The 26,549-nt window shown below is 41.3% G+C and overlaps 2 protein-coding genes across 2 annotated transcripts; both read left to right on the top strand.

The window, feature by feature from the left end:
* The first annotated feature begins 2,671 nt into the window (after window positions 1-2,671).
* On the top strand, window positions 2,672-4,539 carry LOC125705336 (malate dehydrogenase, mitochondrial-like). The gene has a single exon (XM_048971848.1). It carries the CDS (start codon window positions 3,206-3,208, stop codon window positions 4,250-4,252), a length of 1,047 nt encoding a protein of 348 aa, XP_048827805.1. The 5' UTR covers window positions 2,672-3,205; the 3' UTR covers window positions 4,253-4,539.
* Window positions 4,540-13,350: 8,811 nt separating this feature from the next.
* On the top strand, window positions 13,351-23,131 carry LOC125705090 (glycerophosphocholine cholinephosphodiesterase ENPP6-like). Its single transcript, XM_048971439.1, has 8 exons — window positions 13,351-13,642; window positions 16,014-16,193; window positions 16,672-16,783; window positions 17,231-17,372; window positions 18,329-18,508; window positions 19,324-19,461; window positions 19,747-19,864; window positions 22,617-23,131. The coding sequence occupies exons 1-8, from the start codon at window positions 13,408-13,410 to the stop codon at window positions 22,820-22,822; spliced, it is 1,311 nt and encodes a 436-aa protein (XP_048827396.1). The 5' UTR covers window positions 13,351-13,407; the 3' UTR covers window positions 22,823-23,131.
* The last annotated feature ends 3,418 nt before the right edge of the window (window positions 23,132-26,549 follow it).

Genomic DNA, 26,549 nt, shown 5'->3' with positions numbered 1-26,549 from the left:
TGTTGTATGCTATGTTTTAACCTGGTGCTGCTGTTTCTTGGCTAGGGCTCGCTTACAAAAGGGACTTTGTCTCAGTGTGACACTCTGGTTAAATAAAAGAAAAATGAAATAAACTGACTGCTTGGGATATTTCTCCTAAAGCAACCCAAAGGCGTAGGTTTGGTTTCAACTTTGGTAAGGGCCAAATCAACCTCGAAACTCCAGTCCCCCTATAACACACACAGTACTCCCAGAGTATTTACAGGGACATGTCCTTACTGTCCGTACCCAAAGCTACACCCTTGAATCAGTCTGATAGCTACCAGGTCTGCTTGCCTGGTTGAATTGATGAGGCACTGCATAAAAACTCCACAAACACCACGGATGGCCAAGTACTTAAGATGACTAAACATCTTCCTCCGTATCTGTGTCCCTCCTGTGCCTGACTGTGATGGAGAATGTAGGTAAGATGGACCAGAAATGTGAAGTCGCACCACACTCTTGGTAACATGCTGCCCCTGGGTGATAAAGGACATAAACACGTTGTATTTTAACATGTTTGTAAGTTTGTACGGCTGCTGTGCTGACCAGGTCTGTCTTATAAAAGAGACTTTGAAGGATTTTATTGTTTCTGCTTTTCTTGTGTTTCAAACTGCCTTTCCAAAATGATGGGTGTGGGGTGTAGCGACATTCCATACTGGTGGGCCATTGACATTATGCAAACACCTACAGGTGTGGGACACCTATGTCATCAATATTGTGTAGACCACTGACTTTGAAAAAAAAAGTGTGTCACTCTAAAGTTGTAACACTTTAGTAATCAAACTACATAAAATTTCAGAACATGTCATTCACCTATGTGTAGCCAACCCCTGTGTCTATACGCTTCAGAGCTCAAACGTCATGGCTAGAAATGTTTATAATGTGATTTTTTTATTTCTGAAAAGGCTAACTTTCATGGCGCAGGCAGGAAAAAGGTGACGATCCACTACCGCTCCAAGACAAAAATGGTGTTTATTAAAGAAAAACAGAAAACCCTGGAGTAAAATACTAAATAAAATGACCACGAAGGATCCAAAACAACCTGGGAGAAACTAATTAACAAAACTAAGGAACTAGGCTAAACAGAGAACAGGACTAGAAAACCAAGCACGCAGTTCACAACTAACACTGACCACGGACGGACAAGCGGACGAACGAATGAACGTGTACGCAGGCGCACCTATACTGTCATGCATTGATGCAGCGAAGCACGAGCGGAGGCAAGTCAGGGAATACGGGGTTTAATGGTGCATAAAGCGAGCCAAAACGTAGACAGACAATACAATGACCTGAATGGGGAAACAAACAGAATACATTGGACTGACGACGGTAACCGGAAACAGCTGGTGAACACGGGGAATCCACACTGGGTCAGCGAGGGGGCGTGACACACAGGAGGAGCAGACGACACATACATACATACACACACCCACGGACTCCACCGTCAACTATATTTAAGTGATTGGCTAATGAATAATGAAGAATTTGTTGTGCTACTAAATTAAATGCATTTACAGTAAATCACTGTGAGTCGAGTGGTAGCTCTGAGGCTAGAAAGCTGCGCTAGCAATCGGAAGGTTGCTGATTTGAATCCTGTGAATTGGGCCCTGAACCTACAATTGCTTTATATTGGGAATGCTGTTAAATATTTATAAGAAATTTTAGTACATTCATAGCGATATTCTTTTTTCGAGAGGCAAACATACTTAAACAAATCAAAAACACTAAGTCTGGTAAAAAAAAAAAAACTGATATTGCATGCTAGGATACTGTTTACGGTCACGATATTTTATTCTCTAAATCTAACACGTGCAATTACATTTATAACTATTCATACATTTAACAAAATAAACATTTTTAAAGATTTATAAAATAGAATTACTGTTGAGCGTGTAAGCCGCCATGTTGAAATTACGTCACAGGGGCAACTCGGACAAGAAAATTCTTCGTTGACCTGTCTTGGCCACCTTACCGGACTGATGGGAATGAGCAGGATGTGACTGTGGCAAAATTTACTGACCTGTAATGTACTACAAGTAAATAAACTCTCACGAACTATTTTTCTTGGCCCGTGTTGTTTTTTGGTTTGTGAAGCAGAAAGGTTAATTGTAATTTTTTCTTTGACAGAGGTTCCGATTTGTTTTGCGATGTAATTTTTTTAAAAGTGAAGCTTCAGAATTAAACATGATCTCCTTAGCTTCAAGTCGGCGACTTTACGGAGGGGATCTTATAATATAACAAGATCTTATAACAGCAAACAGGCTACGTTAGCAGCATCATCCTAAGAAGTTAGATAACACGTTTATCGAGCAGATGAACAGAAGAAAGCAGAAGAATCTGCTGTAGCCTTTGTCGGCGCTCATATTATCTGTTGGATATTTTTTACAGTGGAAAGTAATGGTGATGAGTTTGATCACGGAAGAAATACATGTGATAGTTTTGCATGACAGAGTCCGCGGCCCAGTACTGTTAAACAGTCAGTGGCTCGCTACCTGCGCTACAGCCCCACAGGCCGGCTGTCATCAGTGATATGAAGCCAGGACGGCGCCAAACCACCGCGTTTTCCCGACACCATCTGGTAAGTTACACTTTTAATTTTTATTCATCTGCGAACATGATTAGTCTAAATGTGCACAAATGTAGCCTAAACGATCTTCCAACAGGAATCATAATTAAAACAAGCCTGTATGTTAACACCAAGTCATCCGATAAATTAAAGAGTTCAATTCTAGCGTCAGGTACTAGTAACGGCACACGGGCTCGGACTGGGAAGAAAATTCGGCACAACATACGTGGGGCAATATCAGGTTATTTATAATATGAGCTAAGCGACGGATATTAATTCGGCCCTTTATAATTAATTATTTAATTCCTTGTTATTAAAACTGCATGGTAAATTAGTGCTCACTAGTGTTCACTGTAGCATTCGTGGCTACCCTATGGAAATAGCCTATATGTTTAGAAAAGCCACGTACACAAAATCCATTTCTTTCACTCCCGAAATTTATTTAGTCTACAAAGTGACGTTCTTCCATTCCGTTCCAGTCCGTTTCCAAGGAGATGTTGAATCCCTGGTTAGCGTTTTACGTAGTTGCTTACGTGTATAAGTTCTAGAACGTAAGCTGGGTATAAATCTCGTTGTTGCTAAGGGAAAGTCTCATTTCGTTTTCAGTTCACCAGCGTAATGTTCTCCCGCGTAATGTTCTCCCGCGTCCTCAGATCAGCTGTGAGCATTGCTCACAGCTTCTGCAGCTCTTCCCAGAGCAACACAAAGGTGGCAGTTTTGGGTGCATCCGGGGGCATCGGCCAGCCCCTGTCACTGCTCCTGAAAAAGAGTCCCCTGGTCAGCCAGCTCTCACTTTACGATGTTGTCCACACCCTCGGAGTGGCTGCAGACCTCAGCCATATCGAGACCAGGGCCCAGGTCACTGGCTATGTCGGCCCAGAGCAACTCCCAGAAGCTCTGAAGGGGAGTGAGGTTGTCCTCATTCCCGCTGGAGTGCCCAGGAAGCCCGGGATGACACGAGATGATTTATTTGACATCAACGCCTCCATCGTGGCCACCCTGGCTGACGCCTGTGCCCGCAACTGCCCTGACGCAATGTTAGCCGTGATCACCAACCCAGTAAACTCCACTGTTCCGATTGTTTCAGACATCCTGAAGAAGCATGGAGTTTACAACTCGAAGCGGGTGTTTGGTGTGACGACTTTGGACATCGTCAGGGCTAACAGCTTCGTGGCAGAACTCACAGGACTGGATCCAGCACAAGTCAATGTTCCCGTAGTTGGTGGCCATGCGGGCAAGACTATTATTCCCCTGCTTTCTCAGTGCACTCCCAAAGTGGAGTTCACTGAGGATACGCTTGCAGCCTTGACGCACCGTATCCAGGAGGCAGGCACCGAGGTCGTGAAGGCTAAGGCTGGGGCAGGCTCTGCCACCCTCTCCATGGCGTATGCAGGGGCTAGGTTCGCCTTGTCCCTGCTGGATGCCATGAATGGCAAAGAGGGCGTGAAAGAATGTGCATTCGTCAGGTCAGAGGAAGGCGAATGCACGTATTTCTCCACCCCTCTCCTCCTCGGCACCAACGGAGTGAAGAGGAACCTGGGCCTTGGAAAGCTCTCCGCATTTGAGGAAAAACTTGTGGCGGAAGCATCAAAAGAACTGAAGGCCTCCATCAGGAAGGGGGAGGATTTTGTGAGACAAAGGGCAACTGAAGGAGAACCACAGTAAAAATGCAATGGCAAATGATATTGGATGAACTGACAGGACCCACAGAGTAATTGAAAAGTAGTGTATTTTATTGTTGTTGCTTTGAAATGTTCACAGTAAAATTATTATAAAAGTCCATTATTATTTCCGAGCTATGACCCTCCACGAAATACTCTTGGATAAGTTTATCCGTCATGGAAGAGCATATGAAAACACTATATTAGATACAAGAAAATCCACTGCATTTATACACTTTGGTGTCATGTTTTACATAATGACTGATTAATAAACAATGTAAGAAACTGAAATTGGTTAATGGCTTTTTTTTAATTGTCTTCTTTCCTTTAGTGTTTATGATGAAGTTCCAGTGGCTGGAGTTTTAAAACTTTTACAAAATGGCACCCTGAGTAGTTCTGTATTCTACCTTTGTTACTGTATTTCATTCAACATATGACACATGCTTTGAGTTTCACTATATTTAGGTGGTATTCTTAGTAATAATTTACAGTGCAGCACAGAAATCCATCTTAAAGAAAAAGACAAAAATATACCTTCCTCTTGAAGACTCCTTTAAAACTGAACATTTCTGCCGCACTAGCGACAGTATGGTAGGACAGGCTCAAGATTTATTCCACAAAATGGGCCAAACATAATCTGGTATAAGACAAAGGGAAAGGGCAAAGTTTAAGCTATATATTATGGCAGCTTGCTGTGTAAAGTTGAAAAAGTAGTACCCATCTTACTATGCACTCTGGTAAACTGCGTAATTCGAACAACAATCCCTACGGTAAATTTTCTTGCCTCCTAATGTTAGTCTAATATTACTAATGTGTGTATGTCCATACATGGCTACAGCTTTACATTAGTCTGATTTATTACCAAGACTACCGAGGTGATGGCGGTAAATGCACAGCGGAGGTTCCGCTAGACTTTTTTCTAGCTGGACAAAATGCCCGATGCTATTTTACAATATTGGACGTTTGGAAAATCTACCGACATTGTTTAGGCTAAATATGTTAATTAAGCAGTTGCTATTATAATAGACAATAATAGCTGCGTGTCATGACTACATTACAACTTCGAACGTGTAATAATTTTTGATATACAAACGCGATGTTGTGCATTATTCCCTACATAAACACAAGACAGTGAACAATGATTTTTCTGTAGTCCATTCTATTGTGTACTTTATTGACAGTGAATCTATCTAATGGCTTAGTATCTCCTTACAAGGGCGTCAGAGAACCATGTATACCATAACAAATTCAGGGGGCCCAGCACTTTGTAGGGGTCCCAAAATCCCCCCTCTCAGCAAAATCAAGTGAACGATTGAGAGTGCCAATCCAAGCAGGGGGCCCAAGATGACGCTTTCTCTGTAGGCCGAGATGTCTAGCCACTCACCTGTCTCTTTGTATTTATAAACTGCTGATAATTATTATCGAAATCAAATCAGGGGTATTGATAGGGCTTGAGCCCCCCTAAAATGTTCTTTGCCCCCTCCCCCCAACTAATTGTGCACTAATTAGTTTAAATATTGTGTTCTAATTCATTTTCATTTTGAAGTCACTTCCATCATACCCGCTATTAAAGGCTTAGATCCCCTTTTCGTGAATCTCTAGTGACGATCATCATAGCAGCTGTATTATTGTAGAGTAAGTATTGTTTATTGAAGACATTTGTTCAAGATTCATTTATTTGTCACATGCATAGTCATACAGGTACAAGTTGCAGTGAAATACAGATCTGGTTACTCAGACTGTGAAGCAAAATAACATCCTTCCATCCATCCATCCATTCTCCAAACCGCTTATCCTAGTGGGTCGCTGGGGGTCCGGAGCCTATCCCAGAAGCAATGGGCACGAGGCAGGGAACAACCTAGGATGGGGGGCCAGCCCATCGCAGGGCACACTCACACACCATTCACTCACACATGCACACCTATGGGCAATTTAGCAACTCCAATTAGCCTTAGCATGTTTTTGGACTGTGGGGGGAAACCGGAGTACCCGGAGGAAACCCCACGACGACATGGGGAGAACATACAAACTCCGCACACATGTGACCCAGGCAGAGACTCGAACCCGGGTCCCAGAGGTGTGAGGCAACAGTGCTAACCACTGCACCACCATGCCGCCCCCAGCAAAATAACAGTTAAACAAAAAATAAATTTGATTAAAGTTTGAAAAGTGTGGAGAGGTGGCTAGATGGTTCGTAAAAGTTAAGTAAGATTGTATATATTATATATACAGACGTGATACTTAAGGCATTAACTCAGTATAGTTAGTTAATTCAAAATCTTATTACTTGTATTAGAATGTCAGTCCTGTCAGTCTGGCTTCACACCCCCTTGTGGAATTGGAGTGCTGATGTTCAGGGACTCCCCATGCCTGCGTTCCCACTTGCCTCTCCCTCCTACTTATTCTATAGCCATATCTACCTCTGCTTTGGCTAATGCTTTTTATGCCCCCCCCACTACATCCCTGCCCATCCCTCCTGGGGTGTGCTCCCAGCAGACCCCCAAAAAATCTAAATATCCTGCCTCCCTTGCCGCCTGCTTCACTCCTGCTACCTGTGACGTCTCTCCTGCCTGTGAGGTCTCTCCTGCATGTGACGTCTCTCCTACCTGTGACGTCTCTGCTGCCTGCCCTGCTGTCATACCACCATTCATCCTGCAGTCGGAAGCAGCACCATCTCAGCCTGGTCTCTGAATTTACACAGGAATCTCAAGTGGATTCTATAGATTAGGATTTTGTCATCTTGTTCATTTCATTTCCTCTGCCGGCCCCTGGAAGATGGGTCCCCCTTTGAGTCTGGTTTTTCCTAAGGTTTCGTTTCCTAAGGTTTCTTCCTACTAGGGAGTTTTTCCTTGCCACTATCGCCTCTGGCTTGCTCACTGGGGGCTTTGGGCAGGGATGCTGTAAAGTGCTTTGAGACAATGTAGGGAAAATGCACTATTGCTACTCCATGCCACATAACAAATAAACGTCGTGATCAGCTTGAGGATTTATAGCATGTTATGTAATACTTAATTGCATATCATTTTTATATTTATTATTTATGACACATGATGCATAATAGTTTCTCAAAGCATTAAACTCTACATGATTTACCTGTTACTTAATTCTAGTAAAATGTCAAATTGTATAAATACAGAAAAAAATGTAAGATATTTTGAACAATAGTCAACAAAATACAAACTGGAATGAGATCATTCATTAGGCTGGTATGGAGTAAAGGGGTACACTGTCCTGCAGACTGGAATAGGCTTCAGGCCTCCCTGCAACCCTGACCAAGATAAGCAGTTAGAAGATAGATAGACCGTCCGGCAGACCGTCTCCTTCAGGACATCTAGACCGCTGAAGTTCTGCAACTGGATCTGGAGACATGGTTAAAGTGAACTGGGAGGTGTCTCCACTGACCCTTGGGAAAAGTTGGGAAAGCCATGCTATTTAGGTCCATTTAACTGACCCTCAAATAAAACATTTAGGAACTTTATGTTGAACAATGAAAACACATGTTACTGTTTTATAATTGTAGGTCTATAACAATTCATGCAAAAAAATAATAAACATACAATCTTCAAGGATTAGCTGATGGCCAGACTGGATGTGTTTTTGAAATTCTTTCCTTACACAGAAACAGATGAGCCCACAGTAATGTGTGTGATGTGAAGCAAAAGCACAAATTTGTACCCTTTTTCTCCAAGAGTGTACTGTAGTGGCAATTCCAGCTCTCTGTTAACACACTGGCAGTTTCAGGGCTCGCAAAAGTCCTAATTCTGACGTCACTGGGCTATTAACTTTTCCCATTAGGCTACCAAAACGTAGCGCCACGCTGCCCGACGGGGCGTCTGAAATTATTCTTCGAATGTAATCAAATTACCTCCTTTATTCGCTTTGTCCACTCTCATTACTTATTTGAATAAAAAAAAAAAAAGATCACGATACATTCAAATCATGATGATTTGTCCATAGAGACGCGAACGCCTGAGCGTGTGCGCAATGAGTTTACTTCTCCTCTCTTCTCTTTTATATGTTTGTCAAACACAATTGGTGCATTGCTGCCACCCCCTGCAAAGGAGTGTACTTTTCACTTCATTTATTTACTGTTGCTAAGTTATAGTGTTCTACGGAGCCCTTCAATGGACATGCGCAAAAAAAAAAAAAAAAAGTCCTTTACAGTTTCGCGTACGCGCGTGAAGCTTTCTGGTGCTCACGCTAAAGTTTAAAAATTTTTTATTTGCCCATATCCCCTTAGGGGCTCTGTAAGACTAATTTCAATTCAGAGTGAATGCATATTTATATGTACATGATGTTCATGATTGTGAATAATTCATGTATGATTGTTGGTATTTGTGTTATTAAAATAAATGTTTTTGATTTTTCGACTTTAACTTTCTACATTAAGAAATGGACTTTTTTTATTTGAGCTTGTTGAATTCTTCTTAGGGCTACAAAAATCCGAACAGCGCCTGCCCAAAGGGCTTCTAGGGATTCAGAAATTCTGCGAGCCCTGAGTCGCTTTCCAACTCTGCAGCGAAATGGGCCAAAACCTTTCTGACCTGCGCATTTCAGATCCAGGGAAGCCAGGGTGAGCTCTAGACTTGTGGACAGCAAATAAATTAAAACCTCCTTCCACAGGCTACATAACCACATGGAAAGCTAACTTTGTGAATATGTCTGTGAGACACGCTGACATACTCTGTAACCGAGACACCTTTTAAATCACATATAACACAAGTTGGCATTATGTACATACCTGTGCATTGCTGTGGAAAAATGCCCCAATTAAAACAGCATGTGGTCACTATGAGGCTAATAGCTTTTAGCTTAGCTACCCAAAAGTGGATTTTCCATCCGTTATTCCCGACCAACGGTGGAAATACTGATGAAAGTGTGGTGAAAAGGCACCATTTAAAATGCAGAGAAGGCTACCACCGTACTCACCGAGGAACAATATTATTTACGCTTAGCTGGACGGCTAGGCGTCTCGCAGGCTGTAACAGCAAACTACTGTACGAAAAAGTAATAAGACCAAGATGCGCAAGGCTTTTTGTCAACTTTAAAAGAGCTGGTTACACACAACTTACTGACTAAAGGAAGCTTGAGAAAACAGTGTTAGCCAATTAGCACCATATAGAACTCAGTAATATAAGCAGCCCCCACACTGGCAGGATGATGGACAGGTTAGTTTATCTTTGTACTAAGAATGTGTGGATTGTTACTGAAATATCAATTCTTTCTACATGAATGTTTCATTTTGGGAATCGATTCTAATGTTAAAATATAAATTCGTTTTAACCTTATAATTTAAATATTAATATTATTACCTCCCCATCCAGCTCGACAAATTTTACTGTCAGGGTTGGGCTGGCACCTACGGTTTACAGTAGGTATAGAGACGAAACTAAAGATTTTGGGCCCAGTGAGAGCATATCATATTGGGCCCTCAACCAAGACCAATTCAATTATGTTGCAATTTTTTTTAGGGCCCCTGTCACTCGGGGGCCCTAGAATTGTCCTAACTTATAACCCCCCTTTACTGTGCCCCTGATTGCTGATACCAACCCGGGGCTCCAGACAAAAAAGAAAAGAAAAGAAAAACTTTAGGAGTCATTGGCTCATAAACCCAAAATATTTAGGAGCCAAATGCTTTGTTTTAGGCTTTTGAGGGTCACAGGGGGTCCAGAGCCTATGGGTGCAAGTCAGGGAACAGTGCAGCATGGGGAATCAGCCAATCACAGGACACACTCACACCTATGGGCAGTTTGACAACTACAATTTTCCTCAGAACCTTTTTGGACTGTGGGGGGGAGACCACAGTCCTGGACACAGGGAGAACATGCCAAGCCCACCCACAGAACCCAGGTGGAGACTTGAACCCAGGTCCCAAGTAACAGTGCCAACCACCACCTTGCTACCCCTCCAAAGGTTTAAATTTATTTAATCGTTCAGTTAAATTTAGATCTGCAACTCTGGCACACAGGGTACAATATAAGCAAGAAGTGAAATACACCCTATGATGTGCATAAGTTATCCGAAACTTTATAAAACCCTCTGGACCTAATTACTCTCTCGGTGGCATGAACAGTCTGTGGTTCAAACGCACCATTCCAGACTAATGAATGCTAGTCTAGAGCAGAGATGTAAAGGTACAGATATGATGACATGATCTTCATATCTCATGCTGCTGGGGTAATAATGATGATTTTTATCCTGACCGTCGAAAGACTCCTTTTAAGGTTTGTCAGAATGCATTAACAGAAGATACATATAAGTACATCTGAAGTGTGATAGAGTAATAACAAGACCATCTACAGGCAAATACGGGAGACTGAGGCTGGCTGGTACAGTTTTCATTCAGCGTTGTACATCTCAGTCATGTATTACATTATGATAAGATATACACAGCTCTGGAAAATATTAAAAGACCACTCTATATTTTTTCCAAAAATCTGCATTTTTTTTGTCCTGGTTCTGCTGGCAGAAGGCTATGCTGAGTAGCAGGTTGCTATTCATGCAGCGGCAAACATCCAACTTCAGCAAGACAATGCTTCTGAATCTGCAAAACTTTAGTCCGAAAATTTAAAATGTCTTCTTACATCCTTTCTTCAAATAACTTGTTTTTAATTATCAAAGAAAATAAATGCTATTAAAATACGCTTTGCATTGTCATATTATAAACATCCATATTACGATTGGAACCTAATCATAAATTTCTCTCATTAGTGGTGTGTGTTTCAGTTGTCTAAATCAGATTCACAGTTGTGGTATATGCACACCGGTAGACCTGGAGTGCACAGTGTGTATGCCCATGTTTGGCAGTAAACCTCCCTCTGCCAGCTTCTACTATAGGGCTCTTCACATACAATACAGACGTCCTCTTCTGAGATCTGCACTGAGATATAGCAGATTTTTTCAAACCCCTTTTTGGGTACAAATGCTTTGGGTGGAGATTTGGATAATAACTTCTTGTTCTTTTCAAAGAGTCTAATCTTTTAGTGTGGCCTTTTGCTCTTGAGGTTCAGGTGGTCTGCTCTTGGTCCAGGTGGAGCATAGGTAGGGTTTGGATATAGTTGTTGCAGGTCCACAATGTTTGCTAGGTTGGTGTTCAACCCTTCAAAAACTCTGTCAAGCTCTACTGTTGGAACTGGGTTTGACCAATCAGTCACATGAGATGCGGCAGAGTTATGCTCAGGGATACATCTCTGTTATATGGGGAAATGCCCATGATCCAAAATCTTGTCTGAATATTGAAGCTATCGAGTATGAAATAGCAACAATTCCAGGCACATCATAGATTGACATGACTTTTCCATGGTTTGTGAATGTCCTTAACACACAGGCTGTGTTGACATGCGTCTTCATTGGTCGAAACAGTGTGGTCTAGAGGCTGCAGCCAATGTGAACAATGTGGGGGATAAGATATCATCACCCCACCATTTTCTTTAACACAGTTCGAACCACTGATGGAAAGGTGTGACCTGAGGTTATCAAGAAAAGAGGATGCATGGCTTGTCTTTTGTGCATTTTGTGTTTGATGAAATGTTTGAAAAGTTTTAGGATCTCTTCCTGATGGGTTTGCACTTTTCTTGCTGTAGAATGTTGTTCGTTGCTAGCACAGCACCAGCAAGGGTCAAGTGTGCCTCATTCTGCAGAGGTCAGGGATCCACTTCCCGCCTGGAACAACCTTTTCTGGTTTGTGGACTGTAGTGATTCCAGTTTTGCTCATGTCCCATGTGTCACCTGGACCAAATCTGTATCTGCACATGACTTTTTCCAAATTGTTGAAGAATGTTCCATGTTTGCTTTATTGAAGCCTGTTGCTTCCTAATACAAACGGAAGGGCACCTCTTCAAAATGGCTGTAAAGGACTGGCTAGTTCTAACTTTGACCATGTTTCAGTCACCCTTAGAGTTATGTGCAACTGCAAGCGGAAAGGCAAGTTATTTCCACATCTCTAGGCTATCGTTAGCTGATTTGAACAGGTACTTGAGCAGCTTACCTTCCGAATCTGGAGAAAAAAAGTCTAAAAATAGTCAATCATTCCTACAATCTTAGCCTGGCTGACCTTGTGATAATATCTCAAAAGTGTGAGAAATCACATGTTTAAGACCTTTTCTGTACTCATATGTACTGATACTTTACCTGTCTGACTGCCTCATGTATACTATTTGAAGGTGTTTGGCCTCTGTCTAACGTCCTCACAAATGTACGTCCTAATCATCTTCACTTTCAGGTTTAAATAACCATTAGAAAGTTTGAATTTATAATAATAATAACAACAACAACAACAGTAGCCATCAACAAATTATTTTTATAATAACAGATTAATTCATCAAAAGTTAAACAAATTAAATTGTAAATGAAGCATAATATAATACAGCGGCGCCGGGCGGATGGAGGAAGTACGGGAGCAGAAAAGGACAAAAAGACTTACCGGGGAAAACACGCTCTTTATTAGCGGACCCGAAAAAAAGTACAACAGGCACCCAACGAGCCCCGAACCCATTACAAAGGTGGGAAATACAAGGTTGTCAGACAGCGAACTGTACGATGCACACACGTTGGGAGATTTACACAAGCTAAATACACGCAAGGATCGGACAGGGTACATACAAGACACGGGCAAACACACGCGCGACAATAGGGAAATGCAACTATTAATACCGACAACCATTAATAACACAACAGAACTAACTGCAGAACAACTCCAACTCCATTCTTTACGCACTTCACGATAACAAGCTATAGTGATTCATCGTGGGATTTCAAATCTGAGCGCAAAATCTAGATAATCCCTATCTCTATTTGGCTGTCTCATTTATTTTCAATAATTTAATCTCATTCAGATAGATCTGTGTTAGACATATTGGTAACACATTACTTGAGAGGTCACTAGTAACTTGTAACATCTCTCTCTACTGTCTTGGAATTTGTCCTTGTGCCAATCAGTGACATCCCCTACTATAAATACTATATCATACTTTAATGCATACTTTTTTTTAGTAATTACTTAAAAGAGTGCAAATAAATAAATACATAAACGTATTATGATTGCACAACAGAAAACTAGACTGGATTTTATTTTGACTTTAAAAAGGAAACCCTACCCTTGCTTAATTGCAGCGACCGCCGGCCAGAACACTGCTGACCAGAGGAGAGTCAGATAACAGGATGGCAGGACTAATATCAACATGTGCGTTCATTATAGTCTGCTTTTTACCAGGACAATGCTTCGGCAGCCGAAAACTCCTGGTATTTCTGATCGACGGCTTCCGTTACGATTATATCGACGACCTGAAGAACATGCCAGGGTTCCGAGAAATAGTGGATAACGGCGTTAAGGTGGATTACATGACGCCCGATTTCCCAAGTCTCTCCTTTCCTAATTACTACTCACTAATGACAGGTAAGGCTTTCTCTGCTGTTACTATGTGGTCTGCAGAATGAACTCGATTGTCATAGCCTAATATATACGTTTTTCGTTGCAATTCTGGAAGACCCTTTGGCAGTGAATTAAATAAAATGCTTTTAGTACATAATGTTGTTTGCCGCAAAACAAAAATAATGGAAAACAAACTATGTAAGGCATCACCATATCACTTCTACTGATTAATGTGTCACGCGTTGGTTGTGTACTCACATTAATGTATCGGTTTTAGAATTGAAACTCCAGCCATCTGTCATTGCTGAAAGTTTTGTTTTGTGCATTTCTTTTATTTATTTGTCTGTATTTTTTATAAAATACTGTCCTTACTGTGGAAAAAGATTAATAAGGCATGCCTTGTCTGCCACTCCCACTTGCTTTCATTTGGCCATTTTCCACATGTGTGGCTATAGATAGCTCTCTCTGTCGACATTAATAATGTTTAGAGCATGCGCAGCTAAAACAACCGTATAAACTCAAATGAATCCACTTTCGTCATACCACGTGGCCCCAAATGTCACTGTAGAAGAGAACAAAAAGACACAACCAGTGGTTTGTTAACTCGGAGAACATTTAGGCTTAAGTTAAAAATTGATCACTGTTCCCATTGATTAAAGGGGACTATTCAGTGAGGCACAAACAAATGAAACATTACAGTTGAAGGATCTCACCAATTTCACATAGTGTTACAATGTATCTTCAGCTAAAATACAATGGTAATGTTTTTTTTTGTATTGTACCATGTTAATTACATGTTTTAAATGCAATACAGCACTAAATGTAAGATTCATAAATTGTATCTGTTTTGGCTTAGTGAAGAAAACACTTTATCAGTTTAATAGCTATATGCCTCAAACCAATTAATCACTTACCAATATAAGCGTTTCAATAGAAAACTTTTTTTTTTTTAATTAAATTTTTTAGCAAAACGCATGTTCAAAAAACCAGAAATAAAACTTCACATTTTAAATTGTGTCTTCATTTGAAATGATTTATTTCTCATTTATTCGGGTTGAAATTCTCAGGTTCCACCACCAAATCCAACAGGCCTTCAGCTGAAATGATCGCAATGTTTACTATACAGCTGCTATTTTTGTATGGGAACTATATTATTTGTGCTTCTTGGCAATAGCAGGAGTACTAAATACCACAGTAAAATACAGGCTGGAAAAAAATAGCATGGCACATAACAGAATACCATATTATCAGAATGCACTATAGTTTAAAATAAATTATTGTTCGAATACTAGGAACATATACCATATGTATGTCATAATACCATAGTATATCATGCACAAAATATAAAAACACGGAGAATACTACCCAGTATAACCATACTGACATGACAAAAGCATGCTTTGCTCCACCTGGACCTAAGTGAGGTCAGAGTACAGAGTCAACCATTTATCCACATGTTCTCCTATCCATTAAACTGGCTTCGGTAGAACAGTCACATGTCTGTGGGCCCTTGAGCGAGGCCCTTAACCCCCCAGCTCCACGGGGGCCGCTGCAGGTGGGTGTCCTTCACTGCCCAGCTCGCTCTCACCTACATGTGTGTCATGGAGAGCAAGCAGGTGCAGAAGAGAATCGCACACGGGAATCAATAAACGTGTCATTATTATAAAATTATTAAATGAAAAAGCAGCACAGAATAACCACAGAGGGAGCTACATCCGAATCGTTACGTCTGATTCATTTGTTCGCCATATGAGAAAGAACATTAGTTTTGTAAGAACATTCAGTTTTAACATGCAGAGGGAAAATAATACTGGTTTCAAAATGACCCATGTAGACCTGCGTATCTACCTGCCAGAGGCGACACAACACAGTTATCAGAATCGAAAATGATTTTCCAAATAACACCAGACCCACTTAAAGTAAGGTAATCACTAAGCCTGTTGTTAACATCATCATGAAGTTAAATGAGGCATCGTTTTAAAAGAAGACATAGTCTGAAACAACCTACCTTAATGGGATCTACGAACGATTCAATAAAAGAAGAATAAAAGAAGCCAAAACTGTCAAAAAGTCATTTTCTTTTGCTACAGTTTGATGTCATATGTGATGGGGGAGACATGCTATACTTGAACTTATACGCTCTAATCTCAGTAGAGAGCCTGCTGTTGTACCATTAGAGGGTATGTAATCTGATTCACATTGGTAAATTCAAAGCTCTGTAATGTGAAAGATACAGTAAGGAAGGCCTGTACACAGGCTTAGTGTAGATTCACGTTAATGCATCAAATTTTTTGTACGAAAGCTTGGCAAGCCTGTTTTTCATGTTTCTGCTCATCTTGCATCAAGGGCCCACAAATATGAATCTGACAATGTCAACGTCTCTAATGCGCTTCAGGGCGGCACTGTGAAGTGCACCAGATGACGGGGAATTACATGTGGGATCAAACCTCGCTGAAGGAGTTCAACATCGGTACAAATCCGGAAAGCCGCCTGCCGATGTGGTGGGAGGGTTCGGAGCCCCTCTGGGTGACCATGCAGAAACTGAAGAAAGACGTCTATATGTATTACTGGCCAGGTGAGTCAAAAGTTTGGTTAATATAAACCCACCTGTGCATTTCCCAATACCAACTGCACAGCACGGGAATATAGAGAGGATTTTGGCATTATGTAACACGGTAAACAGAAGCACAAAGTAAAGAAGGATATTGTACGTCGGTATTCATGGACAATGTGTAGACCTCATTTTTAGCTCATATTAGTAGCTTTTAGATTAGGCAATGTTTCTAAACATGAATTTGAATTCCTGAACTAGTGTATGTTTGCTAAAGAAAGAAAAAGTATAATCGCATTACTCCTGGTCATTTTACCTGTACCATTACTTCTTTTCATAATATCATAACTGTTAAACTCAGTTTAAAGTTAGAAGAATTCTACATTAATTTCTTGTCAATGAGATGTGTAAAGGAGTCAATATATTAAAGTAGGGGAATAGAAAATGTATAGATGACAAGAACATTTTGATAAACACAACATGGGTTTTTATTTTGAATTAGGCTGTGAGGTGAAAATTCTGGGAGTGAGTCCTGCATATTGTAAGCTGCCTGAATCTGACAAACCTGAAAAACGCCTTACAGATGCCATGGAACATGCTCTCAATGCACTAAGGTAAGGGTGGTTATGCTGAAGAAAATGAAGCGATACATTCTTACTCATAGTACTGCTCATGTTTGTTTTCGATATCATAAATATATCTTGCTGGTTCATAACTAGTCTGATCCTGCTTTTTGTAATGTTCTCTTGCTGTTTGCACCAGTGGTTTCTGAGTGAAAACATCGAGCAACTCCATATTAGAAGAGAATCTTCGTCAGTATATGAGCTCCCCTCTTAAAATCTGTACCCCAGTTCCAAATCCAGGCCTTGTTTTCAGTTCTTCCAGGTACTTAGTTGAATAATTACTGATTCTGATTGGCCACAAAGGCTTCACACCTGGCACACAGTGCTTGGACCTTGAGGATCGTGATTTGAATAACCCTGGTATACGATCTGCTAGTGGAAAGAGTGGTACAGTCTTCAGACCACGTTAACCACGCGTCCCTCGTTTACGGTCATCAGAAGGGGCCAGATCGCCATGGCTACAGTGTACTATGAGAATATTGATGTGGAGGGACACCACCATGGCCCTCAGTCCCCCCAGGTGAAGACCGCGATCTTAAACCTGGACATCGCGCTTCAGACATTGAACAGGAAGATCAAGGTCAGCAAGAATGATCTGGGACTTTTTTTCTAAAATAAATATGGACACTAACAGCCAAACGTTGTTGCACACCACAGGTTTTTGCCAATTTTCCATTTATTTCATAAACTGCAGATTCTTTTTGTTCTTGTTAAGCACTGGAAAGTTGTGTGAACAACTAAAAATGGAAATATTAGTCAAATAAAACAAGTTTCCTTCATAACGTGGAAAGAGTATGTAACAGTGCATGTCTGACATACTATTAATTGGTTGTGTGGTGATGGCACAGTCAAACCCTAAGCTGTCCTGTAACTTTAAATGCACTAGTTAACTCTTTCACCCCATGAAGCAGAGCAGTATTTAATGTCCCTCGCAGAAAGAATGCCTCAGATTTTCGCGGCCGTTGTAACTGCCGGAGGAGCTTACTTTGCTGCATCAAATTTTCTAATGCTAATTAAGGCACTCAAATGGTGAACATACAGTAAATGTATTTATTTATTGGCAAAGAGTGCATTTTCAGTAAATATTAAGTGGGTGACATGCAAATGTCGGAAATCTCAGTGTGTGTAAAAACGTTTGTCAGGTAGCATATAATGTAGCATATAATTTTCACTGAATGTAGTCAGTGAAAATAGCATAAAAAATGGCCTAAAAGCTTCAGCGTTGTGGGTTTAATTCCTGTGTGCTGCATGTGGCCTGCATGCACTTCCTCTCGATGTCCTGGGGTTTCTCCCATAGCCCTAAGCTTATACTTTATTTGGGAAAATGTCTTTAAAATGCCCTTTTTAAGTGTATGTGCCATGTGCCATCCTGCCTGGGGTGTACTTAACAAAGTTCTGGAAAAATGAATGGGGTCTTAGAAATGGACATAAATATTTTGATGGTTCCTTTCATATTTGTGGTGAACTGATGTCATGTACCAGGCCACTGAAACGACTCCATGGATTGGTAACTGTCTCGGGGTTTGTTTTCCCCAGGAGAAAAACATGCAGGAAGACCTTAATATTATGATGTTCTCTGACCACGGTATGACTGACATACAGTGGATGGAGAAAGTCATCGAGCTCCAGCTGTACATCAACATGTCTGACATTATAAAGATGATGGACAGGGGACCTGTTGTCAGTCTGTGGCCCAAACCAGCCAAGTTTGAGTCGGTGAGTCAAATTGAACACCATGGTACTTTGAGAATGACTCTACTTGTGATAAATGAGTACATAAAATAACTCTACATAATGCACTTATTCACTTCTCATTTTAAAATACTTTATAATTCAAGTGAGGAAACTGAATTCCAGAGTATTTCATTCATATCTTCTAAATGAATTAAAATTATATTTTCTTCAGTCCAAAATAATGCTTGTCTCTAACTTTGTGCAGATGAAACAATTCAAAATATGCTGCCAGTCAAAAGTTTTCACAAACACTGAGATTTTACACATTTGCATGTTACTCACTTAACATTTACTAAAATACACTTAATATTCTTTGCTAATAAATAATAATAAATATATTATATATAATAAAATATATAATGAATAATACCTTTGTTAGCAAGCAAATTCATATCTTTAATCCATCAACGTAAGCTCCTCAAGTAGTTAAAATAGCAGAAAAAATTTGAAGCATTTTTTTTACAGGGGACATTAAATACTGCTCTGTTTCATGGGATGAAACAGTTAACTAGTGCATTTAAAGTTAAAGGACAACCTAGAATTGACTATGCCATCACCACAAAACCGGTTAATAGGATGTCAGACATGCACTGTTGCAAACTCTTTCCATTTTATAAAGGAAACTTATATTTTCATTTATTGTTGTTCACACAACTTTCCAGTACTTAACAATAATAAAAGTCGTCAGTTTATGAAATGAATGGAAATGTAGTTAAAACCTGTGGCGTGTAGAAACTTTTGACTGGTAGTGTGCGCTCTTTTGTACTGTATGCTAAAATGTTCCGTGTATATTTAAGGTTTACAGAAATCTCAGCATTGCAAGGAACATGAAGGTGTACAAGAAACCAGAAATTCCACAGCGATTCCATTACAAGGATGGGAAGTTTGTTGCCGCATTGACCCTTGTGGCTGACCCTGGATGGTTCATTACTGAGGTGAATATTCCACTATTTTCTCAACGGGCCGATTGTTCTGGTGCCATCAAGGCTTGATGGAAAAAGACTGACACTCATCCCTTGTTTTTCGAGAGGTGAACTATCCACAGAACAATGGGTGGATGTAATGGCATAGAGTGTCAGAGGCAGTAAGCACTGCAGTTTAAGGAGGCTTGAGGGGCGCGGTCATGGTGCAGATGAGAAGATGCTGACCAGGATCCCAGTGAGGAATGGGTGCTGTAAGGCCCACAGAGCCCTGTGTTCACACTGTACCTGCATTCGCAGAGCATAGCAAAGCTGCCTTACTGGCAGAACGGCACTGGGAACGGCTGGCAACATGGATGGCACGGCTATGATAACGAGTTCCTGGACATGAGGGGATTCTTTCTGGCTCGTGGACCAGGTAAACCAGTAGGCTACACTTGCTGAGATCTTGCCAAATAAAAATTGGTGCCTTGACCTGTTTGCAGCAGACTTCGTTTAAAGATAATCTACAAGAAAAAAAAAAATCATAGAAGATAATGATCAGAACCAGTTTCGTGAGGATAGCAGGTGAACAGGTCAGGCAAGAACTAAACCCTGTCATAACATAGTGAGAAATGACCATTTAATCCCACAAATCCCACAGAGTTCAGTTGATGCAGACTGTCAAACAGACTCCATACCTTATAGAGCCTGATCAATAACCACCGAATGTGTATGGTAGCAGGAATTATACTTGGCGTAAACAATGGGGGAATATGGGGGAAATTATTTTTTAACATTAGGGGGCAGTGTTTCAACACCTGCAAAAGCAAAAAAAAATTTTTTGCCAGGATTTGTTTACATATGACAAATTTGTCTTCTGAGACGATCTCGGGCGCATGGTAATACATGAATAAAACTTAAGTTAAATGACAAAACAAAAAATTCAACATTTGACTATGTGTCTTTGCGAATAATAAAACCAAATTAGAATATAAACGCGGGCAATTTACGGCAATAAAGCGAGACAGGAAGCATAAACAGCAGCCCGTTTGGAGTCGTTCGAATGTTGGTAACTTCTGCACTGCACCGCTTGGTGAAATTACTGCTCATGCCCGCTTGACGTATGAACACTGGAGGGATGTAAATATATGAAGAGTAAAATTATAGTTGGTGTGGAAGTGGTTACATCAGTCCGGTACTAAAAGCCCTTTATTGTTTTCCGTTGCTTATCAGCTGTGCGTAGGTTGTTTTTGTTTTAATTGAGCCTTGGCGTTATCTTGGGGGAAGAGTTAGGAAAAGCCCATGGCCAGGATGTGAGGGGCGATGTCGGGGAGCTACCTTAGCGAGAAATCTAGTGAAGCTACTTGGAAATAGTAGTTCAGACTACTTTGTGAAGAAGTGATCAAATTGGCAAAACGCATGTGATATGAAATTATAACAAAATACTATAATACAAAGCAAAAATGACACTCAAATTGAGTTAAAAGTGCCTTAACTACACACATAAACAGACACTTTCTGTTGTAGCTTGTTTCTTCAGCATGTGTATTAAGGAGACAAATTTAAACAGGTGAAATGTAGGTGCGTGTGAGCCGGTGAGTATTAATGGAGCAGAACTCCATCACTCAATGACACACACACGCAAGCACGCATGCACACACACGCAGACTTGTACTCATATCTTCGTGGGAACGTCCATTCATTTCTATGGGCAAAACCCTAATCTCAGCAATGACAATCTTAACCTCTACTCTGCCGTAACCTTAATGATAAGCAACCAAACAAAATACGAGGCTTTTGGCATTTTTAGTTTTTTGATTGCAGTCAGGGGCGGCATGGTGGTGCAGTGGTTAGCACTGTATGGGGCGGCATGGTGGTGCAGTGATTAACACTGTTGCCTCACACCTCTGAGACCCGGGTTTGACTCTCCGCCTGGGTCACACGTGTGTGGAGTTTGCATGTTCTCCCCATGTCGTCGTGGGGTTTCCTCCGGGTACTCCGGTTTCCCCCCACAGTCCAAAAACATGCTGAGGCTAATTGGAGTTGCTAAATTGCCCATAGATGTGCGTGTGAGAGTGAATGGTGTGTGAGTGTGCCCTGCGATGGGCTGCCCCCCATCCTGGGTTGTTCCCTGCCTCGTTCCCATTGCTTCCAGGATAGGCTCCGGACCCCCCGTGACCCAGTAGGATAAATGGATGGATGGATGATTGCAGTCATAGATTTTTATAAATCTGAATTTCCTCTTGTGGGGGCCGAAAAAAAAATTGTCCCCACAACATCAAAATAACAGGTTTGTAATGTAATGTATACCTGGACCACAGACACACCCTTCGCATATGCATACGCACACACACAGGTTTGAACAGTGGTCTAAGCAATGGCATTTTAACATTTCAGAGCAAAATCTGTTTATATAACACATGAGTTGTGTCTCAAAGTTCTTATGCAAAGGACGGCTCCTTTTGGCCTTGAAAATGTCCTTAACAACTCTGAAAAGCCACATGCATGCAACACTGGCTGGGACACCGGTGTTGAACTTTTTGAAGACTTCTTGTATTTTTGGCAAAGATGAGAACACAGTTAGCGTGGATGTAACCGGGTACCTCAGAATTTGGAAGAATGACGTGATGTCACCCTCGAAGTCATGTGTTAGCACTGAGCAACTCCTGCCCCTTTTGGCATCCTGACAAATGTATTACCTGTGAACTTTCACAGCGGTCAGGATGAAAGAAAAAAGTGGTCAAAGGGGGCTCAGTTATCAAACACAGAATAACACTAGGAAAATAAAATAATCTCTTTCCTTTTATTTCCCAAAATTGTTGGTAGTTTCAGTAGTTAACTGCAAAAAAAAAAACAATAATTTAACTACTTGAATGACTATGCAAATATACTTATAGCTACACTACCAGCAAGCTGATGCAAAATGTAGTTAATCGCAGGTCAAAAAAGCCGTCAGAGATTATATTGCCTGTCCTTTTGCTGACTGTTGCATTGGAGATGTCTTGCAGGGAGCAGGGAGTGCAACTGATGATTGTCTTTCTTTAGAGATTCTGAGTATATCACTTGGTGGATGATCTAAACTTTTTTGGCGTCAAGTGTTAATTGAAGTTATGGAAAGTATTTAAAAACTCAGAAAATAAGAAAACATTTTTTTTCTGTGACATATTTATTTGTATTTTTTTTTTCAGACTTTAGGGAGAATTATAAGGCCGCTCCAATCCGCACAGTGGACGTGTACAACTTAATGTGCAGCGTACTAGGGATCCAGCCGCTGCCCAACAATGGTTCCTGGTCCCGGGTGGAGTACATGTTGAGCGGAGCAGCTACCCAGTCCCCGCCTTTCCTCCTCGGCACCGCTGCCTCCATCCTGCTGCCGCTGGTCCTGACCTTCTAGGTGTGGAGCCTCAGCCTGCTCCTTTTCACCCACATATATTGTACATGGTGACTATCACAGGGACTGAAATATTTGTAACTATACAAGGCGCTGTACTTGAACAGAAGTTGCCATTGGCCCCGGTAGCTAAAACAGCTGCTGTCATTGGCTGATCTGTAGATAATAAAAGAAGATGTGTTTTGCTAATAAATGCTGCAGAATGTTGAATTTATTGTTATCGAACCCCTCGCCTATCACATAGAGAAAGTGATGTCATATGTATCTGAAATGTAAAGACCATGATCTTATGATTAAACATCTTTAAACTAATTCATGTCTCCCTGTTGATCGTTCAACATCATTTCAACTTGAGAAGGAACATCAGAATCAGAATATTTATTGCCACACGACCAAGGCGAGTGGAAATTTGTGTTGGCACAGCCTGCTACAGTGGGAGACACCCTGACAAGAGACAATTAACAATTAGACATAACAATGTGGACAAAGAATAAATACAAGATACAAGAGACACAACAGTGAGGCGTAAATGCAAAGTAATAAATACAGAGGTTTGTGTGAGTTTAAATAGTGCGATGCTGGAACTTGACACAGGTGCAATACATAGAATATGCATTCATGCATATACAGTACATAACATATAACACATTCAATGTACAATTATAACGTGCAAATAGATTGTCAGAGGTCTGTGCTGATGAGAAAACAAACATTGAAATCCTTCCATCCATCCATTTTCCAAACCGCTTATCCTACTGGGTCGCAGGGGGTCCAGAGCCGATCCCGAAAGCAATGGGCATGAGAAACATTGAAATGATGCACATTTTAAATTGTTGTTCATTAAATGCAAGCAGAACTGTCTGGTGGCACTGGGGAAGAAGCTGTGCTTGAAGCGTGATGTTTTGTTGGTGAGCCCTTGACCTGGAGAAAGCAGCTGGAACAGGTCATGCGCAGGATGTGAAGAGTCACCCATAATCCTTTTGGCACATTTAGTGGTGTGTCGCTTGTATAATTGTTTGACTCATGGCAGGGCAGGACCGCAGATCTTGGAGGCCTTGGTGACAATTCTCTAGAGTCCACCATACCAGACTGACCATGAACATGAGGAACATCTCAGAAAGGTGCATTGTGGACAACAGGTAAACCCTTTAAAGTACAAATTCAAGATAAAAGAAATGTCCAATGTGGGACATTGGTTCAACAGAGAAGGGATGTGTGCGGAACCCTCAAAAACCTTGGAAATCAACATAGAATATGATGAAGTTTCATACTGACTGATAAAAGTAATGCCAAGATGCAGCTGAGCTTTGTAAAGCAGTGTGTCTCCTCCGCCCACCTTGAGGTATTGTAATATCCATGTGATATACTGACATGGAGATTGGGGATCACAAAAATCAAGGCATTTCCCATTACTTGGAAGTCTGCATGAAATAGTCTCACATAATGGAACTTGATTACAGCCCAGAAAATATACGATTGGGTTAGCAGAATGAATGACCTTCATCTGAAAAATGATAGAAATCTTGGCTCAACAGGCAGATTAGAAGGATACTTCCAATGAGAGCAAAGCTTCTGGCAGGTGAAGGTCATGTAGCTCAAAAGGTGCAACACAACAACCAAGCATCTTAGACCACTGTCAGAAAGTGAGGTAGTTACACTACAGATCCCCCATGGATACAATGAGAATGGTCAAGGAAAATGTGCAGGGAAACCTACATCATTGAATCAGATGGGAAGGAGGACATGGAATCCGAGTCACATTTTTGCTGTTCCAGAATCATTGCCACAAACAGCGACTTCACCTTCGCAGCACAGCAGTTACCTGAGGCACCCAGACAGGACAGATGGTTGCTGTCACACCACACCGCAAGACAAGTGACTTCTCGGGGATACTAGCCTACCCGACGATGGATCAGCTGCAAACTTCACATCAAACCCAAAGCACAAGCGCTAAGTAATACATACACTGTGAAAGACACTGTTAAACTGCCCTTAAATGCTGGTTATTTGTTGCTCTGTTCCTAATGTCACAATGTCAGACCAATTAAAGCTTAAGCTACAGTATAAGAGTATAATTGGTATGATTTCATGTTAAGCATGGGTCAGATGTTGAGCCAAATGACATGCATCATCTTTCTGACCACGTAACCCAGCTTTTTCATCAGGCAGGCAAATTTTATAGGGGGCAGTGGTCCTTGGCTTTGTGGTCCTCCAGGAAAAACGAAAATATCGGGGAACCCCGATATGCATTAACCATGAAAAACATTTAAGTGCAATCGAAATCTATTCCTTTTCAAAGACGCCTCATCCTCTCTTTGAAATACAGGGCAAGTTATACGTAGCATTATTCTAAACATGTAAAAGCAAAAATGTAATAAAATGCTTTTTTTATCGAAAAATAAACAATCACTTCCTGGATTGCCAAATTTGGAGACGTGTTATGAGCCTTTTCCTGGCTGCTGAAATAGTGCCAAAAGGCTGCATCTAAAAATCGCTAGAGTGAGCAGTGCTGGTGTGGACTTTTCGGATTTCCTGCAGGTTCATCCATCCACCCATTTCCTGTACCCACTTATCCTATTCAGGACATAGAGGCACTGGGGCCTATTCCGAAAGTTATGGGCACCTGGTAGGGAATAGCCCAGGATGCCCATCACAAGGCACACTCAAACACACACCATTCGCGCATACAGTCACACCTGTGGGCAATTTGGCAACTCCAGTTCAACTCAGCATGTTTCTGGACTGCAGGCGGAAACCAGAGTACCTGGAGGAAACCCTGTGACAGACTCTACACGCACAGAGCAATCCCCAAGCAATCATAAAGAATATGTTTTAATTTTATTAGTAGCCAGTTGTCTAGCAAAGTCCATCCATCCATACACCCATTTACCGAAACCTTATAGTGACACCTAAACATACTAAATGAAACTGCATTTTGCACAAACATGCACATTGCCGCTGTGAAATGGAAGAAGACGCGCCGAACTGCCGCCCCACCCTCTGCAACTGCGCGCATTGTAAAAGTTGCTTTGTTGCGAAATGGATGATTACGTCTGAGCCTAACATGCAAAAATCGCGTTTTGCGATCTAAAAACGTGTTTTATTACGAGGTTTATTGTGGGACTGATTTACACTTATGGACTTCGCATTAAGCATTAAGTGTAGTAATTTGCTAGGAAATATATTTTATCTGAAATATGTTCTTCGTGGTGCAGTAATTATCACTCTTGCCTCATACCTCTGGGACCCAAGTGCAAGTCTCCGGCAGGGTTCCAAGTGTGTGGGAGTTTGCATGTTCTCCCCGTGTCATCGTGGGGTTTCCTCCGGGTGCTCCGGTGTCCCCCCCCCCCAACAGTCCAAAAACGTGCTGAGGCTAACTGGAGTTTCCAAATTGCCCCATAGGGGTGTGTGTGTGAGAGAGTGAATGGTGTGTCGTGCGATGGGATGGCACCCCATACTGGGTTGTTCCATGCCCTATGGCCGTAGCCTCCGGGATAGGCTCCGGACCCCCCCACGACCCTGCACAGGATAAGCGATTTCAGAAAATGGATGGATGGATGTTTTCCTCGAACATCCCCAGGTCACACACATGAAGACAAGTTTCCAGTCATTTAACTGGATGTTTGACTTAAATTCAAAGTCCATTTTTAAGCCCATAATGTGAGCTGATCATTACACATAACTGAATAACCTCTCTGCTTATGGTTACATATTTAAGAGCCCCAGGCGT

Source organism: Brienomyrus brachyistius, chromosome 12, assembly GCF_023856365.1.
Source record: "Brienomyrus brachyistius isolate T26 chromosome 12, BBRACH_0.4, whole genome shotgun sequence".
In the NCBI taxonomy this organism is placed as follows: Eukaryota; Metazoa; Chordata; class Actinopteri; order Osteoglossiformes; family Mormyridae; genus Brienomyrus; species Brienomyrus brachyistius.
This window is presented reverse-complemented; position numbering and strand designations above follow the sequence as displayed.